The sequence below is a fragment of the Oratosquilla oratoria genome, chromosome 18, assembly GCF_046742065.1.
Source record: "Oratosquilla oratoria isolate Oo_2021 chromosome 18, ASM4674206v1, whole genome shotgun sequence".
NCBI classification, from domain to species: Eukaryota; Metazoa; Arthropoda; class Malacostraca; order Stomatopoda; family Squillidae; genus Oratosquilla; species Oratosquilla oratoria.
Window position 1 is genome coordinate 9,851,882 of NC_134794.1, and position 26,942 is coordinate 9,878,823.

The window sequence follows — 26,942 nt, forward strand, 5'->3', positions numbered from 1 at the left end:
CAGCACTGTTTGGGGGCAGAATCATGGAACATAAGAGAGGAAGAGTTTGTGTTTGAGATGAAATGTTTGAGAAGTATAGTAGGGGTTACAAGGTTGGATAGAGTGAAAAACGAGGTGAGGAGGAGAGCAGGGGTGGAAAAGGAGATAGGAGATAGGGTTGATGAAAGTGTTGGGATGGTTTGGACACATGCAATAACACATCATCTACCCTGTTTTCTACCAGCCTCATACAAAAGAATGAGTGAAGAAAGATTAGTAAAGAAGTGTAGAAGGCAGAGATAGATGGAGTAAACAGGAGTGGGTGACTAAGGATGAGGTGGATGGATGGGGGTAAAAGGGGCATTGAGCAAGAGGGGGAGGCCTGTTGAGGAAGGAAGGGAGAAGACAGAAGATAGGGATGAGTGGAGAATAGTTGTGTGTGGATAATGCTGTGATACATAGAAGGGAGTGGGTGGAGGATGGGGGATGTTTGGGAGTGGTTATATGCGAATGATATTTTGATGCAGCCCAAAGGTATTCCTTCCAGTCTTCAATGTTTCTACAAGAGGGGATGGTGAGGGGGGTTGGTGATTAAATGAAGCGGCCTTGCTGTTTCTGACCCAGGGCAGTAGGCAAGATGCTGGGATGACCTATCATCCAGGAGGAGCCAAGATAAAAGGGAGGAAGGCAGAGGTGGTGAATGGGAGTGGAGTGGGTGGGGATGAAATAGGTGGGAGTGGAATTATGCCTTTTGACTTTGGCTATCTCCCCTGTAAGGGGGGAAAAGCTCTTGGTATTTGTATGTATGTATTCTAGTGTTGATTTTTATTGGCTGAAGGTCATGAGTATTAAAAGTGAGGCCTAGTATTTTAGGGTTCCTTTCTGGTGGGAGGATTTGGAAATTTAATTTCATAGTTGGATGTTTTTCAGATTCATGTCTGGGTATTCTTAGCTGCTGTTTTGTGATAGGTAGTTCTAGTGGAGCTTGTTGAATCCTTTCAGCACTTGCTGAGTGATGTTCATAAGCAGGGAGTTGGAGTGGTGGCCCTCTTTGAAACCATATTGGTTTGTAGGTGTGTAGTTTAGTTGCATTTCTTTGTGCTACTGATCATTCCTTACAAGGGAGGTTTTTGGCTACCGCCCTTGTAAGGGGGAAAAAGCCTTTGGCATGTGTATGTATGTATGTACTGATCATTCTATAAATGTGTCTGCACCATTAATTTTTTTAGATAAGAAGGGTGGGGGTGTAACCATATTCAGGTCTTTATCTCTCTATATGATTGGGTTGCATTCTTAAAAACCCAGTCATGTAGCAAGCTTATGAACTTGTGAGAAAAATAGGGGCAGTGATCACCTTAAAGTAGGAAATGTCTGCTTAGCCTGTTTGAGTGTAAAAGTGAAACTGGCCAAACATAGTGATGATAATTGTTGCATTTAGTTTTCCATACTGGGGTATTGACTGCATGATAACATGTAGCCAATATTTTTGGGACTGTTTTAGGGGTGCCCCTATTGACCAGAGCCCGCATATAATTAATCTATGTTAAGAGTTTAAGAATCTGTACATAAAAGAGTGATGATACTTTTGTGAGTAGCATGTATGTCGTTATGCAATAATGTAATTCATAACTAGGTATAGTAGTTGGAGAAAAAAGACAGCCTCTATCAATGTAGCTCCTTTGATGTGTAGTACAATTAAGTACAGAAAAAGTTAAGGTATTTCAGGTGTTGAATAACTTCATTCTTAGGTATTTGCTTGTTGTAGTCTCATTATTCATAGTTATACTTCTCTCTTTTACAGAAACAAGCCAAAAACCGGAAGGGTATGTTGGAGACCCTACATGACTCCATGTTTTCGTAAGACAGAATATTATAAATCCTTATTGTTTAATAGAGGTTAGTAATGGTTCTCCGAGTCTCGCATGATGTCTCTGGAAAGAAATGTTGGACTGTTGTCTGTGTTGTTTTTGTGTGAGAGACCAGTGATGGGTACCTGCTTGTGGTGGTCCTGCAAGACTGGCTGAGAAGGTGATCTCGCTCCTGCCCATTTTCAAAACCTGTCAAACACCTCATCTCCATCTGGAGGTGCCTAAGGGGCTGAAGTTTTCTCTGGACTGGGCCAGGATCTCTATTAACCACTTCAGTATGACTCAAATTCTCACGCGTAGCATAGGCTGCCATATGTAATTTGCATCACACTACTTGCATTATAAAATATAAAGTCACTGCTGTATTACTCATTCTCTTTTACTCTGAGTAATAATAATAAACAAAAAACGTGATCAAACCAGGTCACAGAATCTGAGGGTAACTTGTGTACAAGTACAAAAAAAAAAATGTATAATCAAGACAGGCTCCGGCATCCTTGTGTACCTACTCGTGCCTCATGACGCCTATATAGACATCATCATACTGAAATGGTTAACTTCAACTGTATTTCTTCCATCTTTTCACATAATGAGAGCCAATAATAGTAATAGTTCTCCTCCCCATATTATTTTCAGTCAGTAACCTAGAATTTTTTTTCACATTAATGCAGTACAGACAACAGTCAAAAAATTTCTACAAGAGAAATCCATGGGAAGTGCCTAGGGATCATTGCCACCCACTGTGGGGATGTGATTTTCCATTCAGTGAAACTTAGGCAACAGCAATGAGTAGTTAAGTAGTAGTAGTAGTAGTAAGAGTTTAGTAGTAGTGGTAGTAGTAGAAGAATGAACCCTCTATATAATTGCCTTTTCCATAATTTGGAGTACTTGGTAGGCGTGGGCAGAGGTGTGAGCGACTACAATGGAACAGAATCAAACAACCTGGTTTGTGCCCCATATTGCTTGTTATACAGAGGAATTACAATAGTAGTAGTGGGAATAGTAATGTGGAGCTGTTACTATGCAACTGACATATAATTGTAGGAGGAGGGGAGGCAGTTGCCAGTTTTCAGGTTTTCTGTAAAAAAAGGTGAAAGAAATTGCCACAACTAATGGAAAATTTGGACCCAGACCTCAGTGCCAAGGGGTTGATATTTTGTCTTCATCTGCATTTCATCCACCTTTTAGCACAAGAAGTGGCAACTGGCAACTGCTCCAGTCTGTCTACTACTTTCAGATGGTGACATCAGTAATACAGTGCAGACATCAGTCCAAGGTTTTTTCCTAGAGAGATCTATAGGACAAACTAAGCATTTTTCTCAGCTTCTGTAGGTTTCCAGTTACCAAAACTTGAGACAACAATTGATTGACTGAATGACCTCTACTTCAGTGATTTTAACCAACCAGACTTTCTCTAATATTGATAAATAATTTATTTGTAATTTTCAGATTTAATTTTCACTCATGATAGATTGTAGTGACACCTTACTGAAGGTTTGTCTTGAATAACAACAAAAATAGCAATCAAAATGGAAAAAAAAAAACTGATAATTGTTGATTCAGGCATTACTGACTGAAAATCTGTTGACCCCACAATGGATGGCAGTGATCTTTGGGCTTTCCCATAAATCTATCTAGGAGGAAACCTAGGACTGCTGTCAGTGTTGTTTTAGTATAGGGCTGTTTCTCTTTCACCAACTTATGATAGGAAGAGAGGAGGCAATCACCAGTTAGTTCTCTTTATGTGAATAGGTGGAGGAAGTGCAGCTGAAGTTGATGAAGATCTTGGGCCTGGGCCAGATACTGAGTGTCAGCTCCAGAAGATGAGGTGTGTGTGACCAATATTTAAGATGGGTGACTGGGAGATGACTCGTTCTCACATCAATCTTGTATTACCACCACATATAGGTACTTATCATTAGTCCCTGTCAAAACCCCTTCATTATGTTAAATGGGAGGGGTGGTTGAATGGGTTTCAATTGTGCCATGTAATGAAGCAGCAGGGACCAATTTCAGATGTTGGGCCCTGTTGTGGAAGTCCTGTGTCTTGCTGTATTGTTTCTGACCCAGGCTGTGGATGAGATATAGGGATGACCCTTCATTCTAAAGGAACTAAGATAAAAGGGAAAACAAACGAGTGTATGATGGGTAAAGGGTGGGTGCATGCTTTGGCTGGTCATGTCCTTTACAAGGTACAAATGGCCTTTTGGTGTGTATGTACTATTATGTGGGGTTTGTGTTTTGATTGCTTCCCCACCTAGGGATGGGTATCTGCTTGTGGTGGTCATGCAAGATGGACAGCAGAACTGGCCTTTTTCAAAACCCACCAACCCTCTCACTCCCAAAAGGAGATTCATCCTTGGGGGTTTTGACACTTGTTCTCTGGATTGGGCCCAAGATCTCCAGCGTTTCACACGTGGAGAGCTGAAGACAGGTGAAAGCTCCCCTCCTGTTACTTTTAGCTGGTGACATAGAAACAGTCACACACAAAGTGGTGGATATATGGAACAAATTGGACAAAACAATGTGTGCAAAAACCATACACAAATTTTAGAGCAAATTAGGCACTGTGAAATACAGAGACAGGACACTACAAGTGTAGCTCCCCTTCCCGTAAGATACAACTAGGTAAATACACATGCAATAGATGTGTACTTCCTAGAGCTCTGTGAGAGGGCTTGAGAACTGTTGCCAACCACTGTAGGTATGTGGGTTTTCCACATAGGCAGTGATCATTATTACCTTCTCTATAAAGGAGAAGCCCTTTAGTATATAATGTACTCCTTCCCATAACTGAACAAGAGCTGTTAGCCAAAAGAAGCCTGCAAAGGATGTCACTGAAAAAGTTAGCAGTGATTATTTTGTTGGTTTTTCAAATGTTCAAACAGCATATTAGTTTAGAGAATATAGTGACCCATATTCATAAAAATGTAAACCATCTTTTATAACTTTTTGAAAAATATGTGCAATTTTGTCTAGTACTTGTGTTATTTCATTGTTGCCACCTGGATCACAAAATAGTTTTAAGTGCACTTGAAGGGCCTGGAAGAGTTGTAGATTGTTTTCACTTCAGAATATTTTTCACAACTTTTTATGAGAAAAATGTAGTCATGAAATTTAATAATTACTGAATGAAACTTACTTGACCCCTGAAATCTGACAGCTGTTAGTGGGCGAAAATTACTCTCACGTCAATGTGGTGATGGCATAATTGGAAGTGTAGGGGTCTTGCATGCACCTAGTCTTGAGTTTGATTTCCAGACCTTGTTGATTCTTGGAAGTTACCTGTCCCTGTAGTCTAAGCATATAGGGCAAAGGTGACTAAATCATTTTCAGATATGCACCCTGTGATGTGTGCTCCTTGCCTTAGGAAGATAGTGTTACATGCCATGTCTAATATTTACCCCTTTCTTTCTGGACAGCTGCTATTTCTACATAAAAATGACCAATAGGAAGAATTTGTTCTCTGTACAATTGCAAAGATGTATTGTCTTTCTTTTTAATGTTTCATGTGCCTTGAAAACTTGTAAGTTTTAGTTGAAATATAAGAACAATTTGAATGGGAAAGATATCATTGACGTTTGTTTCTCTTCCCTATACTAGGAAGTACTCAGGGAAAATCTCAAAAGGTGTACTGAAGTTCTTACATAATATGAATAGTATTTCATGTGATTTAAAAAAAATCATACATGAGTGTGTGTACAGTTTATGATTTTTTAAGTTATTTTAAGAATTGCTCTATTAATACAGTAAAAAGTTATTATAACAGAATCCTTAGTTGTAGAAAGTCTATATAGCAAGGTTAGGTCATTACATTCTATGAACCCCATTTTCAAGGTCTTGTAGCCTTCTGTCCTATCACCTAAGAGGAGGGAGACATGATCTGAAAACGAAATCCAAAATCAGGTGGAAGGAAAACCAGTTGCTACTTTACCACTTTCAAGTGCTTCCCGGGGTTATAAGAGTAATGAGGAGCCGAGACAGAGTAGGTCCAGTCACTTTCTGTATCCTCTCTCACGAACAATTTAATTCTTCCAGCCAAGTCATTTATCCTCCAGCTGGTGTGTGATGGGGGGGAGGAGGGTGGCAGGAGATAAGCTCAATTAAATTAAATTCAACAAGTTTATTGTTGATATACAACAAAGGAGAGAGTTGGGTCTTGCCAACTAACCCCTATACATTTTATATCCAATTTGTATATTACAGTGTAGGACTCGTGGTTGCCCTGTGGTCATATAGAAAGTAACACAGCTTGGCACTAGCCTCCATGATTGAGCAGCCAGTCATGATCTGGTCACCCCACATGAGAGGAGGCTAGAATAGGGAATGTAAATATAGCACTCCTAGTCAGGGAGCCACTTCTAGTGCACTTGCCCATAATTGAGTATAAAGAATAAATACATATACCAAACATCTTTTTCCCTTGTTAGGAGGTGGCCAGTCAAGTATGCACCCACCCTTCACCCATTTGTTCTCCCTTTTACCTTAGCTCCTTCAGGATGAAGAGCCATCCATACCCCGACTCCCTGAATCAAAAGCAATAATAACCAGTAAACTACAGAGGGAGCAACACCCCTCCCAAAAACAAGGCCCCCTTTGTTGCACTCCCACCCTGCCCTGCAACACTTCCCAGTGAATGAAGCAAAGCCCCCTCCCAACTTATGATCAACACTGGTAACACCAGAGCAACTACCCACCCTCTCCTGCATTATGGGCAACCATTATGGCTCCTCAGCCTGATAAAGTTCAGGAGGCTATGTTTAGGGCACCTTCTCTAGCCTCTTCCCCATGTAGGGTGAGCAGAATGGATCCTGTTAAGCCATGTAGGTTGTTGCTGCTCCCCATCCACTGGGTCAGTTGCCTCTTGTGTAGATTGTTACTAAGGGATTCCATAGATCAATCTTCTGCCCCCACCATCGCTGAAGAACTTGTGATTGTTAGTTGGACAGACTGAACATACTGTCAGTCTGTCAAATACTCTCAGCATAACTCAGGGTCACCACTTGGAAGTGATGAGGTAGCAATTGGTTTCCCTTGAAACTGCTTTTGAATTTCATGTAGGATATAAAATAGAGCTAAAAGACCATGCAATAAAAGTCATAGCAGGTACTCAGGCAATTGAAAACATTCAAAACTCCACTGGTGTCAAGAAAATACAATTCCTAAATGCAAACCTTGTGTGGTTTAGCAGGGTAAAAATACAGCTGTCTTGTTTCACAGAAGATTTTGTCACTTTTTTAATGGAATTTTTAGACAAATTTTTACTGTACCAATTGTAATAGGTTCCTTGGAACTCCCTAAACCAATGTAATACACAACAGTAGTGACATTATATGTAAGGATAGTATAACAAGTTTTGCCACCATTGGGACAATGCTAAACACCACATGTTCAGTAGTACGAGTACTTGCATAAAGGTATACACTGTTAAGGAACTGTAAAAGAAACTCCAGATTTTCACTATTAACTTGCCATGACCTAGGCATGATTTATTTATTTACATTTCTCTACATATCTCACTATAGTTTTTACAAACCAGTATTCTCCAATATTTGTAAACATAAAAGAATTTTAGGCTGCTGCTGTGTCTACAGTGAGGATCTTTAGAAACCAAAAATTGTTGTGCCTTGTAATTTATTTATAAAAAAAAAAAAACATCCTGTAAATCCTATTTGTGATCTACGCCATTAAAATCAGCTAATACATAAGATATAATTAAAACAAGGTTTCATCTTCCGAGGCTTCTTGGAAGTTAAATATTAATTTACACAATTTAAAACATCACAAATATTAGGAATAACAATCAAAATGCAACACACTTACAGAGAAAATAAATACTGATCAACATGAAGTATAAGAAATTAAATGCATAACATATATTCCACATAGGTGCATGTACCCATCTCTTATACAAGGCACAGATTCCATTCACCTGTGTACAACATCCACACTGTGAAGATAGGTAGTTTTATTGGAAGCACAGGTTATTACAATTTTGAGATATGTTTCCACGTGCTGAAAGCAAAACTAAAAAGTATGCTATGTCATATTACACCTGAACCCTTGAGCGTTGGTAAGTATTGTATACTATTTGCAAAGTAGCATGATCTGTACTTTTGATGACTGGTTTGTAAGCAATATTTACAGATCAAGTATTTAGATTTCACCAAGTTCTCTGAAAGCATACCATTTACGTTTCAAGTACAAAAATAAAACCATTAGTGGAGATGGATGGGTACAACTTTAAAAAACATATCTGGGAATATGTTACATTTGTTAAGGTGAAGATGATCCCAGGAAGTGTAAATACAGTAGATCCCATTTACTAAGAAGCAAGTGAGACCAATAGTCCTAATCACAGATCTGTGTACTGAATATTCTAGATTATCTGATTGCACCAAGTTCTGGTCAGGGACAAGAGGGCATTATCTAATATTGTCCATACTATGATGATATATATATCTTTTTAGATGCCCCCTCCCTTACCACTTGTGTCACCTAAAACTGTCTTTTTGTACATCCTATTCATCTGTTCAAGGAAGATGAAGGTAAGGACAGTATGTGGACCAATCCTCATGTAATAGGGAGTGAAACCCTTCCATAATGCAAAGACACCTTCATTACGAATCACTTTCATAAGGACATCACCTGCTCCTTTGTACTCTGGTACGCCATCAACTATTTTCATATTCTGAATTCTGTGGGAAGAAAAATTTTAATTACTTTGTGTACACACACAGTCTTATGCACTAATGTTAATTCTTTTTTAATATTCAGCTGTTCGAATATATACAACTTTGAAGAAGAGGAAAAAAGTTGAAAATTATAATTGACAGGGATTTCCTCCATTTATGGATATGGAAAAGGCTTATGACAGGGCAGACAGAAAGGCACTGTGGAGGGGGGTATTGTAGATATATGGGATAGGAGCAGTCAAGAGTTTTTATAAGTAGTAGAGCCTGTGCTAGAATCGGAAATGGAGAGAGTGGTTCGAGGTAAAGGTGGAACTTTGCCAGGGATGTGTCAGCCTTGGCTATTCAATTTATACATGGATGGGGTGGTGTGAGATGTAAATGCAATGGTAATGGGCTAGGAACTGGAGATGGTTAAAGAAAATAGAGAAAAATGGGCAATAAACAAGTTGTTTGCTGACAACACAGCAATGTAGCAGGATCAGAGTGGGAAGGTGTGCGAAAGAAGGATGTTGAAGATAAATGTGGGTAAATAAGGTGATTGAGAGAAGAGTGTAATGAGGAATAGACATTTGGGAATGGATGCTAAGAGGAGACTGTATGAAGGAGTGATTGTGCCAACAGCACTGTATGGGGCAGAAACATGGAACATAAGAGAGGAAAAGAGAAGGAGTTTGATTGTGTTTGAGATGAGGTGTCTGAGAAGTATGATGGGGGTTACTAGGCTAGATAGTGAGAAATGAGGAGGTGAGGAGGAGAACAGGGGTGGAAAGGGAGTTGGGAGATAGGGTTGATGAAAGAATATTAGGATGGTTTGGACACATGGAAAGAATGAGTGAAGAAAGACTAGTAAAAGAGGTGTGGAAGGCAGATGGGGAGGGAGTGAACATGAGGGGACGTCCTAGGATGAGGTGGATGGATGGGGTGAGGGGGGCTTTGGGGAATAGGGAGAGGAAGGAAGGATGGGAGAGGACAGAAGACAGGGGTGAATGGAGAATGGTTGTATATGGATGATGATGTGATGCATGAGATGGAATGGGCGGGGCGATGGGGGGCGAGATAGTATGTGTGAGCAAAATTTGACGCAGCCCGAAGGGATTTCTCCCCATCTTCTCCTTTTATGCAATGGGGGGACAGAGAGGGGGGGTTGCAGATTTAATGAAGCGGCCTTGCTGTGGATGTGCTGTGTCTTGTGACACTGCTTCTGACCCAGGGCAGTGGACAAGGTGCAGGGATGACCCGTCATCCAGGAGGTGCTAAGATAAGAGGGAGGGTGGAGGGGTGGAGTGTATTCAGGGATGGAATGGGTGGGAATGATTTTATGCCTTTTCCTTTTTGGCTACCTCCCTTGTAAGGGGGAAAAAGCCTTGGTATATGTATGTAAATAAGGTGATGAGATGTACAAGGGGAGAATATTGCAGAAGAGTCTGGAGGAAGTGGATAGCTTTAGATCCTTGAGGGCACATGTGATGGGGAAGGAAGGAGAGGAGGTGTAAGTAGAATGTAGATTCAGAGAAGCAAGTAAATGCCTTGGGGGATTAAAACATGTAATGAGAGCGACATTTGGGAATGGATGCTAAGAGGAGATTGTATGAAAGGGTGATTGTGCTGACAAAATGTATGGTGGGGATTACTAGGATGGATAGAGAGAAATGATGAGAGCAGGGGGTGAAAATGGAGTTGGTAGATAGGGTTGCTTTGGACACATGAAAAGAAGTGTGGAAGGCTGAGATGGATGGATGGATGGGGTAAAAGGGACATTGGGAATGTCTGTTGAGGAAGGGAGGGAGAAGGTAGGGGTGAGTGGAGAGAATAGTTGTATATAGATGATACTGTGATGCATGGAAGGGGGTTGAGGGAGTATGTGTGAATAACATTTTGATGCAGCCTTAAGGGGCTTCTCACAGTCTTCTCTTTTTCTGCATGAGGGGACAGAGGGGGTTGCCAATTATATGAAACAGCCTTGATATGGATGTGTTGTGTGTTAAGGCACTGGTTCTGACCCAGGGCAGTGGGCAAGATGTAGGGATGACCTGTCATCAAAGGAGCCAAGGAAAGAGGGAGGGAAGGATAGTGGGGAAATGGATGGGAGTGGGAAGTGTTTGAGAAGTATGATAGGGGTTACTAGGCTGTATAGTGAGAAATGAGGAGGAGAACAGGGGTAGAAAGGGAGTGGATGAAAATGTATTGGGATGGTTTGGGCACTTGAAGAGAATGAGTGAACATTAGGATGGTTTGGACACATGGAAAGAATGAGTGAAGAAAGATTAGTAATAGAGGTGTGAACATGAGGGGGTGACCGAGGATGAGATAGATGGATGAGGTAAAAGGGGCACTGGGAAAGGGGGATGTCTGTTGAAGAAGGAAGGGAGAAGACAGAAGATGGAGGTCAGTGGTAGTGTGTAGATGGTGCTCTGGTGTGAAGGGTGGGGAAGCATGTGTGAATGGTATTTTGATGCAGCCTAAAGGGATTTCTCCCTATCCTCTCTTTTCATGCATGAGGGAGTGCCTTTGACTTGGGCTACCTCCATTATAAAGGGGGGAGAAGCCCTTGGTATATGTGTCTCCATTAGAAATATTAAACTAGAGTGCGTTTAAAACGAAGAATTACTTTGGGAGGAAAAGAGATTTTCTAGAAATTGGGGTACAAGATGTGTAACCTGTAAACATACCTTGTTTTTGCAATATCAACTGGCATTGAGGCAGCTGTTGTAACTAAACCAGAGATCATAGATGCACAAAAATGTAACAAAATGTTTTCCTTGAAGTACCCTGAGGAAAAAGAAGTATACATTCATAAATTTTTTCTCTAGTTATGCAATTAACTTCAGGCAAATTCAGAACATTAATATGCTCTCAGTTGTTCAAAGTTAAATTCTTCAAACCCATCCTACCTGTTCCAAGTAGAGCCTGTTTGGCTTGAGAATATGATGCAAGTTGTGCAGCATTAACTACCATTGCACGTCCCATGGTAGGAATTGCACCTCGCCATAATGTGGTAACTCCTTCTTCTGTCGCAATCCTAAACAAGGCATCAAAGACATGCTTGTAGTTTCTTCTCTCTGCTAACGGTAGCCGACCATCTGCAGTCATGCGGATCAATGAGATCTGTAAAGACAATATCTTTGTTACATTCTATACAAATTTATCCTCCATTTCCTTTAACACTACTGGTTGTCACTTGTTTAATATGCTCATTGTGACAAATTTGACCATACAAGAATGAAATTTGATGTGCAGTTCTCAATGTTTTGCAAATTTCCCTATTCAACGAGCTACCTACAAAACATGGTAAACTTCCATAACTCGTCATTTCCCCTCCATGGTTAGTTTTCAAAAGCCCTTGCCCCCTTATATAGGAGTACGGCCAATTCAAAGCACCCTACTTAACTGAAAATTGCACATCAATTCAATTTCCTTTTGGGAATCACAACTTAATTCATTAATGCCCTCTTGACCACCCTCCCATTAACCACCCTGTCCCACATAGGCTTGTCTCCCTTCTTGAACACACACCATCTCAAGTGCAATTCTTACCTTACATCCCAAGCCTCCTACAATACTGGTTCATCCCCCTACTCTAGCATCAAAATCTTTCAATATGACAAGATTTACATTCCTTCCAAAACTCTACAAACCTGTGAAATCCTCCTCCTCTTCTTGTAATCGGGGCATACGCACTTACAACAGACCCCACTTACTGTCCCACTCTTTCCCTACATTATTCGCCCACACTTACCTATCATGTATGAGCAGTGCCACTACCTTCACCCCACCTTGTTAGTCCTGACATCACCACACTCCCAAACTCAAACTCACCCTTTCCTTTCAGTTTAGTTTTTCCTGAAGCCTCTTGGAATATCTTTCTGGCCTTCTGAACGGTCACTGCTATCTCTTCCACTCCACTGTCAATGGATGGGAACTGGTCTATGGTAAACGTCTCCAAGTTCTTTTTATATTTCTATTCCTCTGTTAAGATGCAAACTTGGCATGGTTTAAGCAGGAAGGAGTGAAGTTGCCCATGTCTAGCCTTTTTCTTTTTTCTATTGTAGTTAAATCACATGAACACAGATTAAAGAGAAACACAGCAACCAAAATAATCTACCATGCACACATCTGTAGAAAAATAGACAAGCCAAACAAATTTTTTTGGGGGGAGTTTGCCTATGATGAGAGGGGTTAATATAAGCAATTGTTGCTCGAGTTTCACCAACTGGAAACCTGCAGCCCCTAATGGAGCTACCAATGGGAAATTCTGGACTGTTGTATCTGTCATCCATCTTGCAAGACCACTACAAGCGGGTGTAGGATGGGTTTAAAAGGTGCCACTTACTTCTGCTGGTGTTCCCACGAAAGAACCAACTATGCCTGCTACCATTCCTAGTGCAGCTTTTTTGAAGAAACTTGGAGGTTCCCCACTTGGCCTGCAATGAAATACATCAACATTATTATTCTATACTAAGTACACAAATGAATGATATCCTTTTTGAATGATTCAGTCTACCCATTACAACTCTCACTTTTTTTTTCAAAAGCTAACAATGGGTACCTGTAAATAGTTGTTTTTTGAGGCATACATCAGATAAATTTCCTGAATATCAATCTTAAAAATATTTCAATATCTTGCTCCCTTCCCTCTCATCCAACTTACACCTATCTCTTGCTCTATCCCTTACCTACTTGATAGACATTTGTACTCAAGGCCATCTTTACCCCATTCATTAATCCCATTCTCTCTCTTCAAGTTTATTCCATCTATCTCTGCCTTCAACACTTTAGAATCTAGTCTCTTCTTTCATTCTTTCCACATGTTTAAACCGTCCCAGTACTCTTTGATCAACCCTGACTGCCAGCTCTTTCCATCCCCACTCCATGCCTCACCTCATTACTTCTCACTATACACCCCCATATTCATTTGAAACAAGTTTATGCTCCCTTAAATTCCAAGTTCTTTACCCCTTTCTACAGTCCTCTCTTTGAGTTTATCCTAGGCATTTACTTGCATCCCTTACTCTATATTATACCTCCAGCTCCACTCCATTGATTGTGATCCTATCACTAATACCGTATTTTTCGGACCATAAGGCGCGGGCAAAATTCTTAAAATCGGCCAAAATCGGGTGGTGCGCCTTATGTGTGGCTTCAGTGCAAAAAAATGCCTCGGACAGTGACTTACTATTTTGACACGTTTCGTAGCTAGCCTGCTGACGGTGACAGTGCATAGGCCTAGAAAAAGTTACAACCAAGTTATAACCAAGATGCATGTATCTTGACAAGAAAATTACGAAAACTTCGACAGTTTTCAAGTCCATGCCACTGCATTCATTCACGCTATCATGGCTACATGATAGCGTCCACAACACAGACAGCCATTTTGCATTGGTCTAGTCTCGCTCCACTCCGACTATAGTCATTTGGGTATTTTTTTAGTTTCGACCATGGGCGCAATATAGCAATAGAAAATTAATCATTAATTTTGTAAATTAAAATGTATCAATGTAATATGCAATTTTGTGGGCGGAAATGAAAAAAAAAAAAAAAAAAATACCTTGCTACAAGCAAATATGCTAATGAACGAAGTCGGTACCATAGGATCGGGAAGCCATCTTGTCGTCTGTCAATTGACGGCCTCGGTACTTCCGACAGTACCTCGCCAGGTACATTTCCTTGAAGGAATGTTATGGAGCGGAGATACATGCATTCCTTCAAGCTGCAAGAACTTTGTATACCCCGCAAGCTGAGAGAGTGGTTGAAAAGCCCGCCAACGTCTCTCACGATGACAACAACGAGGACGAGCAGGATGACATTTAATTTGCTGGTAATGGTTTATTAAACACAGGTAAGGTTAGGTTAGACGAATTGATCATCCTTTCATTTCTTCGACGTTGGCATCTATCATAACAAACATGGCGTACCATTCGTCCGACACGACTTCGTTACTTACAAAATCTGTTTTAACACCTTTTTTGTTTTTCATTTCCTCTCACAAAATTGCATATTACATTGATACATTATAATTTACAAAATTAAAAATTAATTTTCTATTGCTATATTGCGCCCATGGTCGAAACTAAAAATTTACCGTCATATGTAATGAATCTTGTGTTTTTAAGTGAATAGAGAATTCTGGGAACAAAACTGCTAATGTTGGTTTTATTCCCCACAATTCCCAAAACGTGTTTATGTTGTTTATTAGGGGTATTGGCAGGGCAGACCGTCCATGGAGGTGGTCCGATTTCACTGACCAAAATAAAAAAATATATCACTTATTTTTGTAATTTTGCTAAATCCCAACAGATTTTTCTCATTCAACAACGAAAATGTTCAGTTCTGAATGCACTTACATATGCATGATTATCTGATGACGAGACCAGGTGTGCCTTATGTAAGGACGGGGAATAGCAAATTACGGGTGCGCCTTATGGTCCGAAAAATACGGTACTTAAAACAAAATAGGATGTGGATCACGTGGAATCTCACATGATGGGCCAAACTCCTACCATATACAGTAATCCATGTTTGTCTACAATTTATAAACAGTTGTCCAAAGCCCTGAAAAAGTCTAATTTATCCAATATATGGAGGTAAAATTTAGCATTTACTGTAAAAATATTTAACCATCCTCCAACAACTTACCCAGATGCCTTTTCAAAAAGCCAGGTATAAATGCCAAGTCGTGTGGTGGTATACGTAGCCTGACGGAACAACCCTGCAGACAATCCTGCGTACACTGCAAGCACACCTTCACTCTGGACCACATGTCTTAAAACATGTAAACTTGTCTTGTGTTCTTTACTCTTTGCCACCTGCATCCGGTTCTTCACAAGATCTAGGGGCTGAACAAAACAGGTAGCCGCCATCCTGGAAGTAAGAATTGAGAATATCAGGAATAAACCATGTTAAAAACCTTGCATACATATATGAAGGGCTTTTTCCTCCTTACAAGGGAGACAGCCAAAGTCAAAAGGTATAATTCCACTCCCACCCATTTCATCCCCATTCACCACCCCTCCCGCATTCCCTCTATTCTTAGCTCCTCCTGGATGATGGGTCATCCCAGCATCTCGCCCATTGCCCAGGGTCCGAAGCAATGCAGTTAAAATAACTTGCTAGTTAAAAATATTATTGACATTACAAGAATAGACATTAAAATGTGGAGATGGAAAAGGAAAGGGTTAGGAAGTGAGCTGCTGGATAGGTTAAATCAGATTGTTGATGTGGCTAGAGTACACAGAAAAAATGTACAAGGAAAGACTAGCTGTGTGTGGAGATATTCCTTGAGTCCCATGGATCTCCTAGGAAGAAACTTTATTGCTGCATGTGCTGTATCTTTGTGAAACTGTTTATATATCATTGGTTGAACTTAATAGTAGGAGGGGAACAATCTTTCTGTGAAAAAGTGGATGAAATATGGTGAAGTTGATAGATACCTTTGGCCTGGCCAGGCTCCAGGTTAAATAGGGTTACTATCAGCTTAAAAGAATTCCTTAAGAGCACCCACAATAAAAAAAATCCTAGTCAAATACTACAGCCACTACAACAACACTACAGTAATACTTTACAAATTACGTTTTGGCTAATGCTAGACAAAATTGGGTCCCAATGAACCAATTCATAAATTCCTTACATTATATATTGAAATTTACAATAACTTATTTTTATACATCAGCTTTAAGTAAAGATCTAAATTGAATATGAACACTTCAGGTAATTACAACAGTGTTAGAACAGTTGTAAATTGTTATGGGGTTACTGAATTGTACACGAGTAGGCAGTCGCTTTGCCTAGCTGCTTAACAAGGTCAGGTTAAGGATGACAATGGGTATGGTTAAGCACTTGTAAGGATTCCTCATGATGACTGAATTCTTGTTGACCTACTTTTCAAACTCCTGTCTTTCCTTGCTTACAAGATGTCTACAAACGAAAGCAATATTTCTACAGATATCAAATTAGAGATTTTCTGAGAAACTTGTAAATCAAAAACCAGTCTGCAAACTCCACACTATACAACCCAAATAAAAGTAAAATAGATAAATTGGTGCTGAATAGTACCAGATGTTTTGTGTTTGGAATATCTTTTAACTGAATAAATTACATGGTATGTATCAATGGTGGACTACCATCATTAAATGAATGAAGAGGAAGAGACCTGAATATGATATTCAAGTCATTGAAGGTGATGTACAAAACTGGTAAGATATGTTAGAGATGGTAGATCACCATGGGAAAAATTAAAAATAGCTTTATTTATGGATACAGAAACTCCTACAACAGCCAAGAATATATAGCCCAGGCTGGAACCTGGAGCAATGAATTGATTGGATGGATTAACAATTAAAAAAACAAGATATGACAAATGGAGATTAGAAGACAGGCTCCAAGACCATCACTCCTTACTTGTCAAAGGCCCCTTTAACAAAGTGGTTCAGTCAGACATTAAAAAAAAACTATCTAATATACTTCCAGTCTCTGCAACTAATCGATGAATGGTCACCCCTGTACCCCCACCACACTGTTCCGGTCAAAGACAATGTAGCATGGCAGTGCTTCCACAGCAGGTCCTGAGAGCCAGAACTGCTTTGTTCCTACTGCTTCATTGAATGTCGACAACCCCCTCCTATTCAGCTCAAAATACTTTAAAATCTAAATGAGAACATATTTTTCAACTGCAATAATTTCATCTATATGGATTCTCCCTTCTATTTCTCCCCGCTTGACATAACATGTGCACCCAAGACACACAACCACACCATATCCATCCACCTCATTCTTGGCTTTCCTCTCAAGTCCACTCCAACTGCTTTTCCTTTCTACTCATTCTTTCCATATGCCCAAACCACCTCAGCACGCTGATGTACCCTAAATGACAGCTCTTTCCACCCCCAAGGTTCTTTGCCTCGTTCTATCATTCCTGGTAACACCAATCTTGTTACTCAAAAATGTCATAAAAAAAAAAAAAAAAAATCAGAATCTTCCTTTCAGGCTTCCTTATAAGAAGTCTGTTCTATATAGTGCTATGGGTACAATCATTCCTTCATACATTCTCCTCTTTGCAAATCATATTCAAATACCCATCTTGCAACATGGGTGAAGAATGTCTGGCCCATCATAGCAAGTGTAGGCTCAACTTCAATGAATCAGGGTCGTACAAGTTTTTTTCTTTTCTTTATAATATACAATGACATGGTAATAACTATGCCATAATAATACATACATACATACATATACCAAGGCTTTTTCCCCCTTCCAAGGGAGGTAGCCAAAAAGGGAAAGGCATAAAAACACTCCCACCCATTTCATCCCTAAATACACTCCACACCCCTCCCACCCTCCCTCTCATCTGAGCACCTCCTGGATGACGGGTCATCCCTGCACCCTGCCCACCGCCCTGGGTCAGAAGCAGTGTCGCAAGACACAGTACATCCACAGCAAGGCCGCTTCATTTAATCGGCGACCCCCCCTCTCCGTCCCCCTTTGCATATAAGGCGAGGACGGGGAGAAATCCCTTCGGGCTGCGTCAAAATTTACTCACACATACTACCCCACCCCCTGCCCATTCCTCCTCACGCAGTCACATCATCCATATACAACCATTCTCCACTCACCTCTGTCTTCCGTCCTCTCCCTTCCTTCCTCAACAGACATTCACCTCTTCCCCAAAGCCCCCTTCACCCCATCCATCCACCTCATCCTAGGACGTCCCCTCATGTTCACTCCCTCCACATCTGCCTTCCATACCTCTGTTACTAGTCTTTCTTCACTCATTCTTTCCATGTGTCCAAACCATCCTAATATTCTTTCATCAACCCTATCTCCCAAATCCTTTTTCACCCCTGTTCTCCTCCTCACCTCCTCATTTCTCACTCTATCCAGCCTAGTAACCCCCACCATACTTCTCAGACACCTCATCTCAAACACATTCAAACTCCTTCTCTCTTCTTCTCTTATGTTCCACGTTTCTGCCCCATACAGTGCTGTTGGCACAATCACTCCTTCATACAGTCTCCTCTTCGCATCCATTCCCAAATGTCTATTCCTCATTACACTCTTTAAACCACCAAGGCATTTACTCGCTTCTCTCAATCTACATTCTACCTCCACCTTCACTCCACCTTTTCCTGCTACACTTGATAATAATGCATAAACTTATGTTATGGTTAAGTTAAATGTTCGACACACTAACACACAAGAGAACATTGAGCAGGCTTTATGTTGACAAACAAGCCCAGGTTCAACTTGAAATCCAATAAATCTATGTCCTTGGATTTTTTTCAAAATAATATAAACTGATGGGGTGGTGATGGGAGATGGCAGTGGAAGGGGGGTGGGTGGGGTATTTCTATGTGTGAGGGAGGATAGGGTGAGAGGGAGGGGTGGTTATGGTGGGAAGTGCTTAGAAGGTGACAGTGATGAATGGAGAAGATGGAGGAAAAACAAGAAAAATGAGGTGAAAGCAGCTATTAATGATGAGAGTAGGTAGGGCACCTAGGTTAGATGGGGGGTCATGTGGAATGTCTAAAAAAGGGGAGATACAGTGATGGTGGACTGGATGGTGAGGTTGTTTAATGTTTACTTAAAAGAGGGTAGTGCAGGAGGACTGGAGTAGTGCCTGTATAGTTCCTCTTTACAAGGGAAAATGGGACAAGTGTAAATGTGGTAGTTTCAGGGGGATCAGTTTGATTATTATGGTTGGGGGCTTATGGGAGGATTTTGAATGGGAATGGAGCAGAGGGGGTGGTTGGTGGGGAGCAGTGTGGATTTTGGATAGGTGGGGGTTGTGTGGATCAATTTGTAGTTTTGAGGCAAATGTGTGGGAGGGCTTTAGGAAAAGGTAGGGATGTTTTTTGGGGCTTTATGGATTTGGAAAAGGCTTACAACAGGGTGGACAGAGAGGCACTGTGGGAAGTATTGCAGATATATGGGGTAAGAGGAAATTTGTTAAGATTGGTCAAAAGTTTTTACGAGAGTAGTAGAGCCTCTGTTGGAGATAGGGATGGAGAGAATGAGTAGTTTGAGGTGGGGGGTGGGACTTTGCCAGATGTGTCATGTACCCGTGGCCGTTCAATTTAAACATGGATGAGATGATGCTAGAGGTAAATGCAAGGATAATAGGGTGAGGATTTAAGATGATTAAAGAAAATAAAGAGAAGAGGGAAATAGGCTGGTTGTTGTTTGCTGGTGTTACTGCACTTTGCAGGATTAGGGCAGGGATTGAGGAAGTCAGTAATGGAGTTTGGGAGGGTGTGCAAGGGGCTAGGTTGAAGATCTATGTGGGTGAAAGTGGGGTGATGAGATGTGCAGTGGAGGGGGTGGTGGTGAGTTGGAGGTGGGTGTTGGGGGATGGATATTGAGGGAGGTGGATGGCTTTGGATATTGGGGGCAAATGTGGCAGGAGTGGGTGGAGGTGGAGTGTGGATTGGGAGAGGCAGGTGGATGCCTTGGGAGACTGAAAGTGTAATGAGGGGTAGACATTTGGGAGTGGATACTGGGATAGGTGGTTGTACTGGCAGCACTGTGTGAGGTGGAAGTGTGGAGCATGGGAGGGAGAATGTGAGATAGAGTGCCTGAGAAGTGTGGTGTTGCTGGGTTGGACAGTGAGAAACGAGGAGGTGAGGAGGCTAGCGGGGGTGGAAGGGGAGTTGGGAGATGGGCTTCATGTAGGAGTATTGGGGTGGTTTGGACATGTGGAGGGAGTAAAGAAAAATTGGTGAAAGAGGTGTGGAAAGCAGTGGTGGAGGGAGTGAACATGAGGGAGGTGCCAAGGATGGGATGGATGGATGAGGTAGGGAAGGAATGGAGAAGACAGAAGATGGAGGTGAGTGGAGAGTGGTTGTGTGTGGATGGTGCATGGGGGACTGTGTGTGAATGATATTTTGATGCAGCCAGAAGGGATTTCTCGCCATCTCTTTTTCTGCATGAGGGGATGGAGAGGGAAGATCGCTGATTAAATGAAGCAGCCTTGCTATGGATGTGTTGTGTCTTGCTGGATTGCTTCTGACCCAGGGCAGTGGGTGAGATGCAGGGATGACCCATCATCCAGGAGGAGCCAAGAAAAGAGGGAGGAAGGGGTGGTGAATGGGAGTGGAGTATGTGTGGATGAAATGGGTGGGAGTGGATTTATGCCTTTGACTTTGGCTACCTCCATTGTAAGGGGGAAAAAGCCCTTTGTATATACATGTATAAACTGATGTAATAACTGCATCATAATGTCAACATGTAAAGTTTATGTTAAAGGTGTCTGACAAACTAACAGAAAAACAGTTGGCCATCTTTTAAACTAATAATTTTGTACTGCTTGTGGATGATGTAAATACACAAATGGTTTTAGGTTGGAAAAACATTCTCCATACAAACTTAATTGCCTTCCTTAACTATATAATTCATCTCTACACCCAGTCCTCTATTCACTGCTATTCAGAAGTCTGTCATGAGAGAGACAGGGAGAAAAAAAAATCTAAAACACATCAAAAAACATTTTCCACTTAGATGTGTCAATTGGAATAGAGGGCAAGATAGTCCAAGGCAATATCATAATTTAAAACTAGAAATGACAGTTGGAGAAAAAGTACATAACCCCACAAGTTTTAACTGCTTTCCATATATTACAATTACGTTAATACACTCCCCATACCTGACTCACACACTGGCACCATACACATTTGCATAAACAATCTACCAGATGAATTAGATTTAACAGGCCTGTCAATGATGCAAAGCTACCACACAAGAAATTAACAATTCAATAATAACTGCAGTTCTCAAGTTCTGAAGAATACCTATGAGAATCACCATTATCAGTTATAACAAATAAAGAACTAAATAAATATATAAATAATTATACACCTAAACACAATTTTTTCTTAAAAATAATAATAATAAAACTAAGCAATAAAATAAATTAAAAATAAATAATCCCAACTCTGGAACTGAGCTATTAAGAGTAAAAGGTTTCTGAACAAAAATGTGTGCTTGCTGGCTTGTTGGCCCAACACATAAATCATCCATGCACAATCTGAGAAGGTTACATCCATTGTTTGCAAAACAGGGCCTGCCTGCATATCCCTTGAAGGTTGCATCACATACCTCTGGGGGTATGATTACCGCAGCCTGAGATAAGAGATAAGATAAGCCTTAAGAATGGAGTAAAATCTGGTTGAGAAAAAACAATGAACATAGTAACAAGCCTTGAAGTTTACCGGAAACCTGCAGCCCCCATAGCAGCCATTTACAGCTCTCACAACCTCCCACTGATTTCTCTAGAAGATATTAGACTGCTGTCCATGATGTATTCAAGTGGATCTGTACCGAGTCACTGGCTAGTATCAAGAGGAAAGGAGTAGTCACTAGATGACAGCTCTAAAGAACTATACTTGGAACTTTATCCAGAATTTTTTCTTTAAACCACACTTTTTCACTGGAATGCATATCTGTCTATTTATCTTTCTATGAAATAATTGAGACAAGAATATGTACAGTATACTACTAACTATGGTTTTCCCACTAATTTGGCAATTCTGCTAACAATGTCCTTTAACAATTCTATTCTGAACAATCAAGAATCTCCTTACCATACACAAAATGTCTTCCATAATCCTCCATCCTCTGTTCCATACCACATATTGTTTGTTTCACCCTAACAAGCTATTCTTTCCATTGTCTGCATATCTTACTTTTATAGTTTCTTTACTGATCCACACGTCCCTATTGTGCAGGTGTCTCCGATACCTATTACTAACAGGTCTATTGGGCAATACTTCCTTGATCTTCCCAGGAATGATAACTTTAATTCCTACACCTACTCAAGAAACAATAATAATAATCATCTATATACCAAGGACTTCTTCCCCATTACAAGGGGGATAGCCCAAACAAAGGCTCACATCCGCACCTACCCACCATTCATTCCTCCCTCTTGCCTTGCTCCTCATAGATAAACTTTGATCATCCCTGTCTCCTGCCCACCACCCTGGTCAAAAGCAATGCAGCAAGACAGCACATCCACAACAAGGCTACTTCACTTAAATGGCTACCCTCCCGCTCCATCCCCTCTTGCAGAAAATAGAAAAGACAGGGAGAAATCCCTTCAAGCTGCATCAAAATACCATCTATACACAGTCACTATCCAGTTCTCTCCCTTCCTTGCTCAACACAGAAGAGATAAGACAGAAAGAAAATCCCTTTGGGTTGCATGATTGTCCATACACAGCCATTCTCCTCTCACCCCTATCCCATGCCTTCTCCCTTTCTTACTCAACAGACAGTCCTCTTGCCAAAAGTCCCTTTCACCTCTTTCACTAATCTCATCCTCAGTCATCCCTTAAAGTTCACTCTATCCACCTGTGCCTCCCACACTTCTTTTCCTAATATTTCTTCGCTCATTTTTTCCATGTGTTACCATCCCAATACTCCATCAGCCTTATTTCCCATCTCATTTTCCATTCCTGTTCCCCTAATTTCTCATTCTATCCAACCTTGTAACTCCTACTGTACTTCTCAGACACTGTAAAAATATATAATAATAATAATAAACCATAAAACCATTATGGCCGAGTTTCACTGAACAGAAGCCCACAGCAGCTGGCATCAATCCTCGGCCCCTCCCATTTGGGAGGGGGGAGGGGGAGGAGGAGAAGAAAAAGTGGGTCTGTTTCCATGTCACTGGCTGAGAGTAGTTGGAGGGGGACAGTTCCTGGTTATCAACTCAACTTGTGAAAAGGGTGATGATAACAGTTGATGTTGATCAGAGATGTTGAGGCAAGTCCAAAGACTGGTTGCATTTACAGATAGTAGTATTTTGAAAACGAGCAGCAGGAAGATTATTCTCTTTAACATAAATTTTGCAGGATCACTATCAGGTGCCCATCACTGATCTCATGGAAAGCATATCATGGAGATATACATTCTACACTTTCTAAACATGGAACTCCTTTTAACAATCTTTTTTTCAATTATAACAGTGCAGAGACTTGCATACTATACTATGCCCCCTTGAGAATCACACTTCATCTGCCAAGAATCTTACAAAATCTATTCTTGACTTGCCAAGCAGTTCTACATCAACAAGTGTCAGAATCTTGCACAAGTTCTGGCACCTACCCAACAACATAACCAACAATGTCACTTCCTCTCCTATACGTCTTTCACACTTCTGTCTGCATTTATACCTCGGATGATTCCAATGCTCTATACCCCATCCCTTTCCTGGTTTAAAAAAAAAGATTCTTAAAATATTTTGTTTGTATTCATTTTTTTTGCCAGACTTATCACACTGACTCTAATTATGACTTTTCTTCAAATGAGAATGATATTCAACTAAGCCTAATTGAACTTGCCTCAGACTTTATGAGTGATATTCGACTAAGCCTAACTGAACTTGTCTCAGACGTTCATCATGACACTAATTACGACTTTTCTTCATATGCTAGTGTCAAGCATGGCCAATAACGTGTTTAGTTGGGCTGATTGCAAGGAGGAGTTTAAAGAGAGAAGTGTGGAAGACAAATGGCAATAATTTTTACAACAGTACAATGCAGTAATAGAAACCTGTGTTCTACTTCAGAAATCCTCTCCAAGTGAAACAAGACCTAAACCAAAATGGATAACTCGAAGAGTAATGAACAAACTTAGGAAAAGGAAGAAGCTTGCAAGGGATATAGACCAAGATCAAGGACCAGGTACAATATGTACTGTGGGAAGGGAAATGAAGCAACACAAGCTGTATGCGAGGCAAAATATAGCTTTGAGAAGAAACTGTCTACTAAAGTTAAAATAAATCCTGAGGCTTTCCTTGCTTATGCCAGAAGCTAGAGAAAGATCAAGGAAGAAGTAGTATAACACTTCAATTAGTTCAGGGAATTTGCCGGAAGACTAGACCACAGCCAACATTATGTCCTATTTTCAAGAAATGTGATAAGACTAACTCCCTAAATTATCAACCTGTGAGTCCCACCTCTGTTCCATGTAAAGTAATAGAAAAACTGAGGATATAGTAGAGCACCTGGAAAAAAAATCACCTGCTAAAGAATTACCAACACAGGTTTAGAGCAGGGAGATCTTACCTGACCCAATTTTTAGAATATTTAAAAGAGTTAGAAAATATGGAGGCTGTGTAGTGCAGATGTTATCTTGATTGCTGAAAGGCATTTGATTCTGTCCCCCACAGCAGACTTTTAGCTAAATTGGAAGCTCTAGGAGTGAGAGGAGAAATATATAGGTAGATACTAGGTTTTCTTGGAAAAAAGAAAAGAAGCCAGAACAGGTACAAAGTAGGGCAACTAAACTAGTCCCGGCACTGAAAAACTGTTCACATGAGGAGAGAGTAGCTAGACTGAGACTTGCCACACTTGAAGAAAGAAGGACCTTAATAATTTCATAAGCAATGACCCTCCTATGACGATCCAATGCGGCCGTAACCCCACTATTATGCACTGAACACTGAATAACCCATTATTTGTGTTCAGCACTTGGGATTATGACCGTATCGGGTGTGCCATACCCTTCCTTTAAATTCTATTTCTTTCACCATTTCTGGTGGAAAACTAAGGAATGCAAGTGCCCAGGAGCACCTGCTATAACAAATTAAAAAGGTACCCTTACTCTTCACTTAAGGGTCCTACTCTCCATTTTTGGTGAATTTACCAGTTGATGAATATAAAGGATTCCGTTCCAATCATGGAGGTATATTATACCTCCAATTCCTCCAAGTTCCAATCGACCAATGACACCATCAAATGCCTTGACTTGGCATGGGACGTTTTTAAGTGGGACATTTTGGTAGTGGGGAGTTTTGGTATACACAAGTGGGATGTTTTGACTGAAAACCAAGTGGGACGTTCTGACTGGCTAGCAAATAATGTCTGCAACAAACAACAAATACAATGCTAGTATAGTAAGTCCTTGTTATACAATACATATGCATTCCTGAAAACCTTAACGTAAATTGAAATTACCGTATGCCAAACCCATTATAACATGTAATAATAGGATATGGCAGGCGTACCTTCTCCCTGCTCTTTCCTCTTCAAAATATCTAGCGAATACCGTATCTGTGAATTTTTCTTACCATAAATAGAATTGTGGGTAATAATTACCAAATATCATAACTGTGAATTTACTGGATAAAGAATTACCATATAAGGAGGACTCTGTAGTACAATGCTAACTGCAGTGGGCCAAGTTGGCCAGCAACCTATGGGGTGCCTCCACCCCCCTGAGTAGGTCTATCAGCTTAATAAGCACAATTCATGTAAATCACATACTTGTTCTATAAACTTCCACTCTATACAATTCTTATGGAAATATGGCATGTATTTTGGTATATACTAACAATTTATGAGAACTTCCCAATACAAAGTTTGATGTGCACAAATGAGGGCCAGTGTTAATCCCAGCACTGAGGAATCTATCCTACAGTGAAAGCGAGCCTACCCACTTTGATATACAATAATAACACTAACAATTTTATTTGGCATCAAATCAATATACATGAAGTGCAGATAATGAAAAGAACACATAGTATGATAGTTCGAAATAATTACAATTGCCGAAGATAACACAAAGACCTTGGGGAAAATTACTGAAGCCTACAACATGAGCCAGATATCAAGTTCTATGGTTGGGTGAATCTATAAATTGACCCTACAAAGTATCACGAGGAGTATATGATGAAGGGGTCTGTTGGGCTATTTACAAGATGACGATGTTGTCTCAAAGGGATGAATTCAACAAAGTTGTTCAAATGTAGGTCTAATATGAACAAATTCAAATGTTTTATTATTTATAACAATTGTTGACAATAGGAACGACTTCACAGAACAAGAGATGAATGTGGAGTGTGTGAAAAGATTTACATCTTTGAAGAGACATGGCAACCAAACTAACAGTAACACTAACACGAGTTACAACTTACAAGGACAAATTTCCATAAACAGAAAATTGACATTTTACCTTTAACAAATATTCAGAACAAATTATGTACCCTAATCACACCATAGTCGTGAAATTTTATTTAGAGTATTATGTCCACACCCTATTAATAAGCACTGAATCAATCACAAATAATAAACATGAATAATGAGGCTGGTTTAACTGGCAACAAGGTCATAGCTCGGAATTTATCCCTAATAATCCGAGTCATTGCAGCAACAGTTCAATAAGGTAAGTTAACATGCAATATGTTGATAACTAATCATAAAACTTACCCTGAAAGTCCACCAAATAGGAATTTAACCCCATTTGGTATCGTCTTTGGAGGTTCCTGTGCCATTCCCACTGATGATCCCCCCAACACTTAAGTTTCAGACTCACTCCCCAACAACAACCACTATGGGAAACAAGCCGTCGTCTGCTTGGTGAAAAACATGACGAAAACATAAAAACACATGCAAGAAGTCAAATGATGGTA

At 40.4% G+C, this 26,942-nt stretch overlaps 2 protein-coding genes across 4 annotated transcripts in view; one reads left to right on the forward strand and one right to left on the reverse strand.

The window, feature by feature from the left end:
* LOC143035057 (E3 ubiquitin-protein ligase RNF181-like) overlaps window positions 1–5,418 on the forward strand; it is a 48,763-nt gene extending 43,345 nt beyond the window's left edge. For all 3 annotated transcript variants that reach the window (XM_076201546.1, XM_076201545.1, XM_076201547.1), the window contains exon 6: window positions 1,781–5,418. In XM_076201546.1, coding sequence (XP_076057661.1) covers window positions 1,781–1,840 — 60 coding nt within the window. In that variant the 3' untranslated portion in view covers window positions 1,841–5,418. The remainder of the gene's footprint in view (window positions 1–1,780) is intronic.
* Window positions 5,419–7,301: 1,883 nt separating this feature from the next.
* On the reverse strand, window positions 7,302–26,882 carry LOC143035056 (mitochondrial 2-oxoglutarate/malate carrier protein-like). The gene is made up of 6 exons (XM_076201544.1): window positions 26,740–26,882; window positions 15,176–15,400; window positions 12,873–12,963; window positions 11,434–11,647; window positions 11,212–11,311; window positions 7,302–8,545 (listed from the first exon to the last, which is right to left on the reverse strand). The coding sequence occupies exons 1-6, from the start codon at window positions 26,802–26,804 to the stop codon at window positions 8,314–8,316; spliced, it is 927 nt and encodes a 308-aa protein (XP_076057659.1). The 5' UTR covers window positions 26,805–26,882; the 3' UTR covers window positions 7,302–8,313.
* Window positions 26,883–26,942: the final 60 nt, after the last annotated feature.

What these genes read in the sequence shown, in the direction of transcription:
- LOC143035056 (XM_076201544.1), bottom strand. Translation starts at nt 26,804, where the DNA reads ATGGCACAGGAACCTCCAAAGACGATACCAAATGGGGTTAAATTCCTA. An exon ending in TCGTGGGAACACCAGCAGAA is followed by an intron (nt 11,648 to 12,872) that starts GTAAGTGGCACC and finishes TTGTCTTTACAG; the next exon opens with ATCTCATTGATCCGCATGAC. An exon ending in ACAGGCTCTACTTGGAACAG is followed by an intron (nt 11,312 to 11,433) that starts GTAGGATGGGTT and finishes CTTTTTCCTCAG; the next exon opens with GGTACTTCAAGGAAAACATT.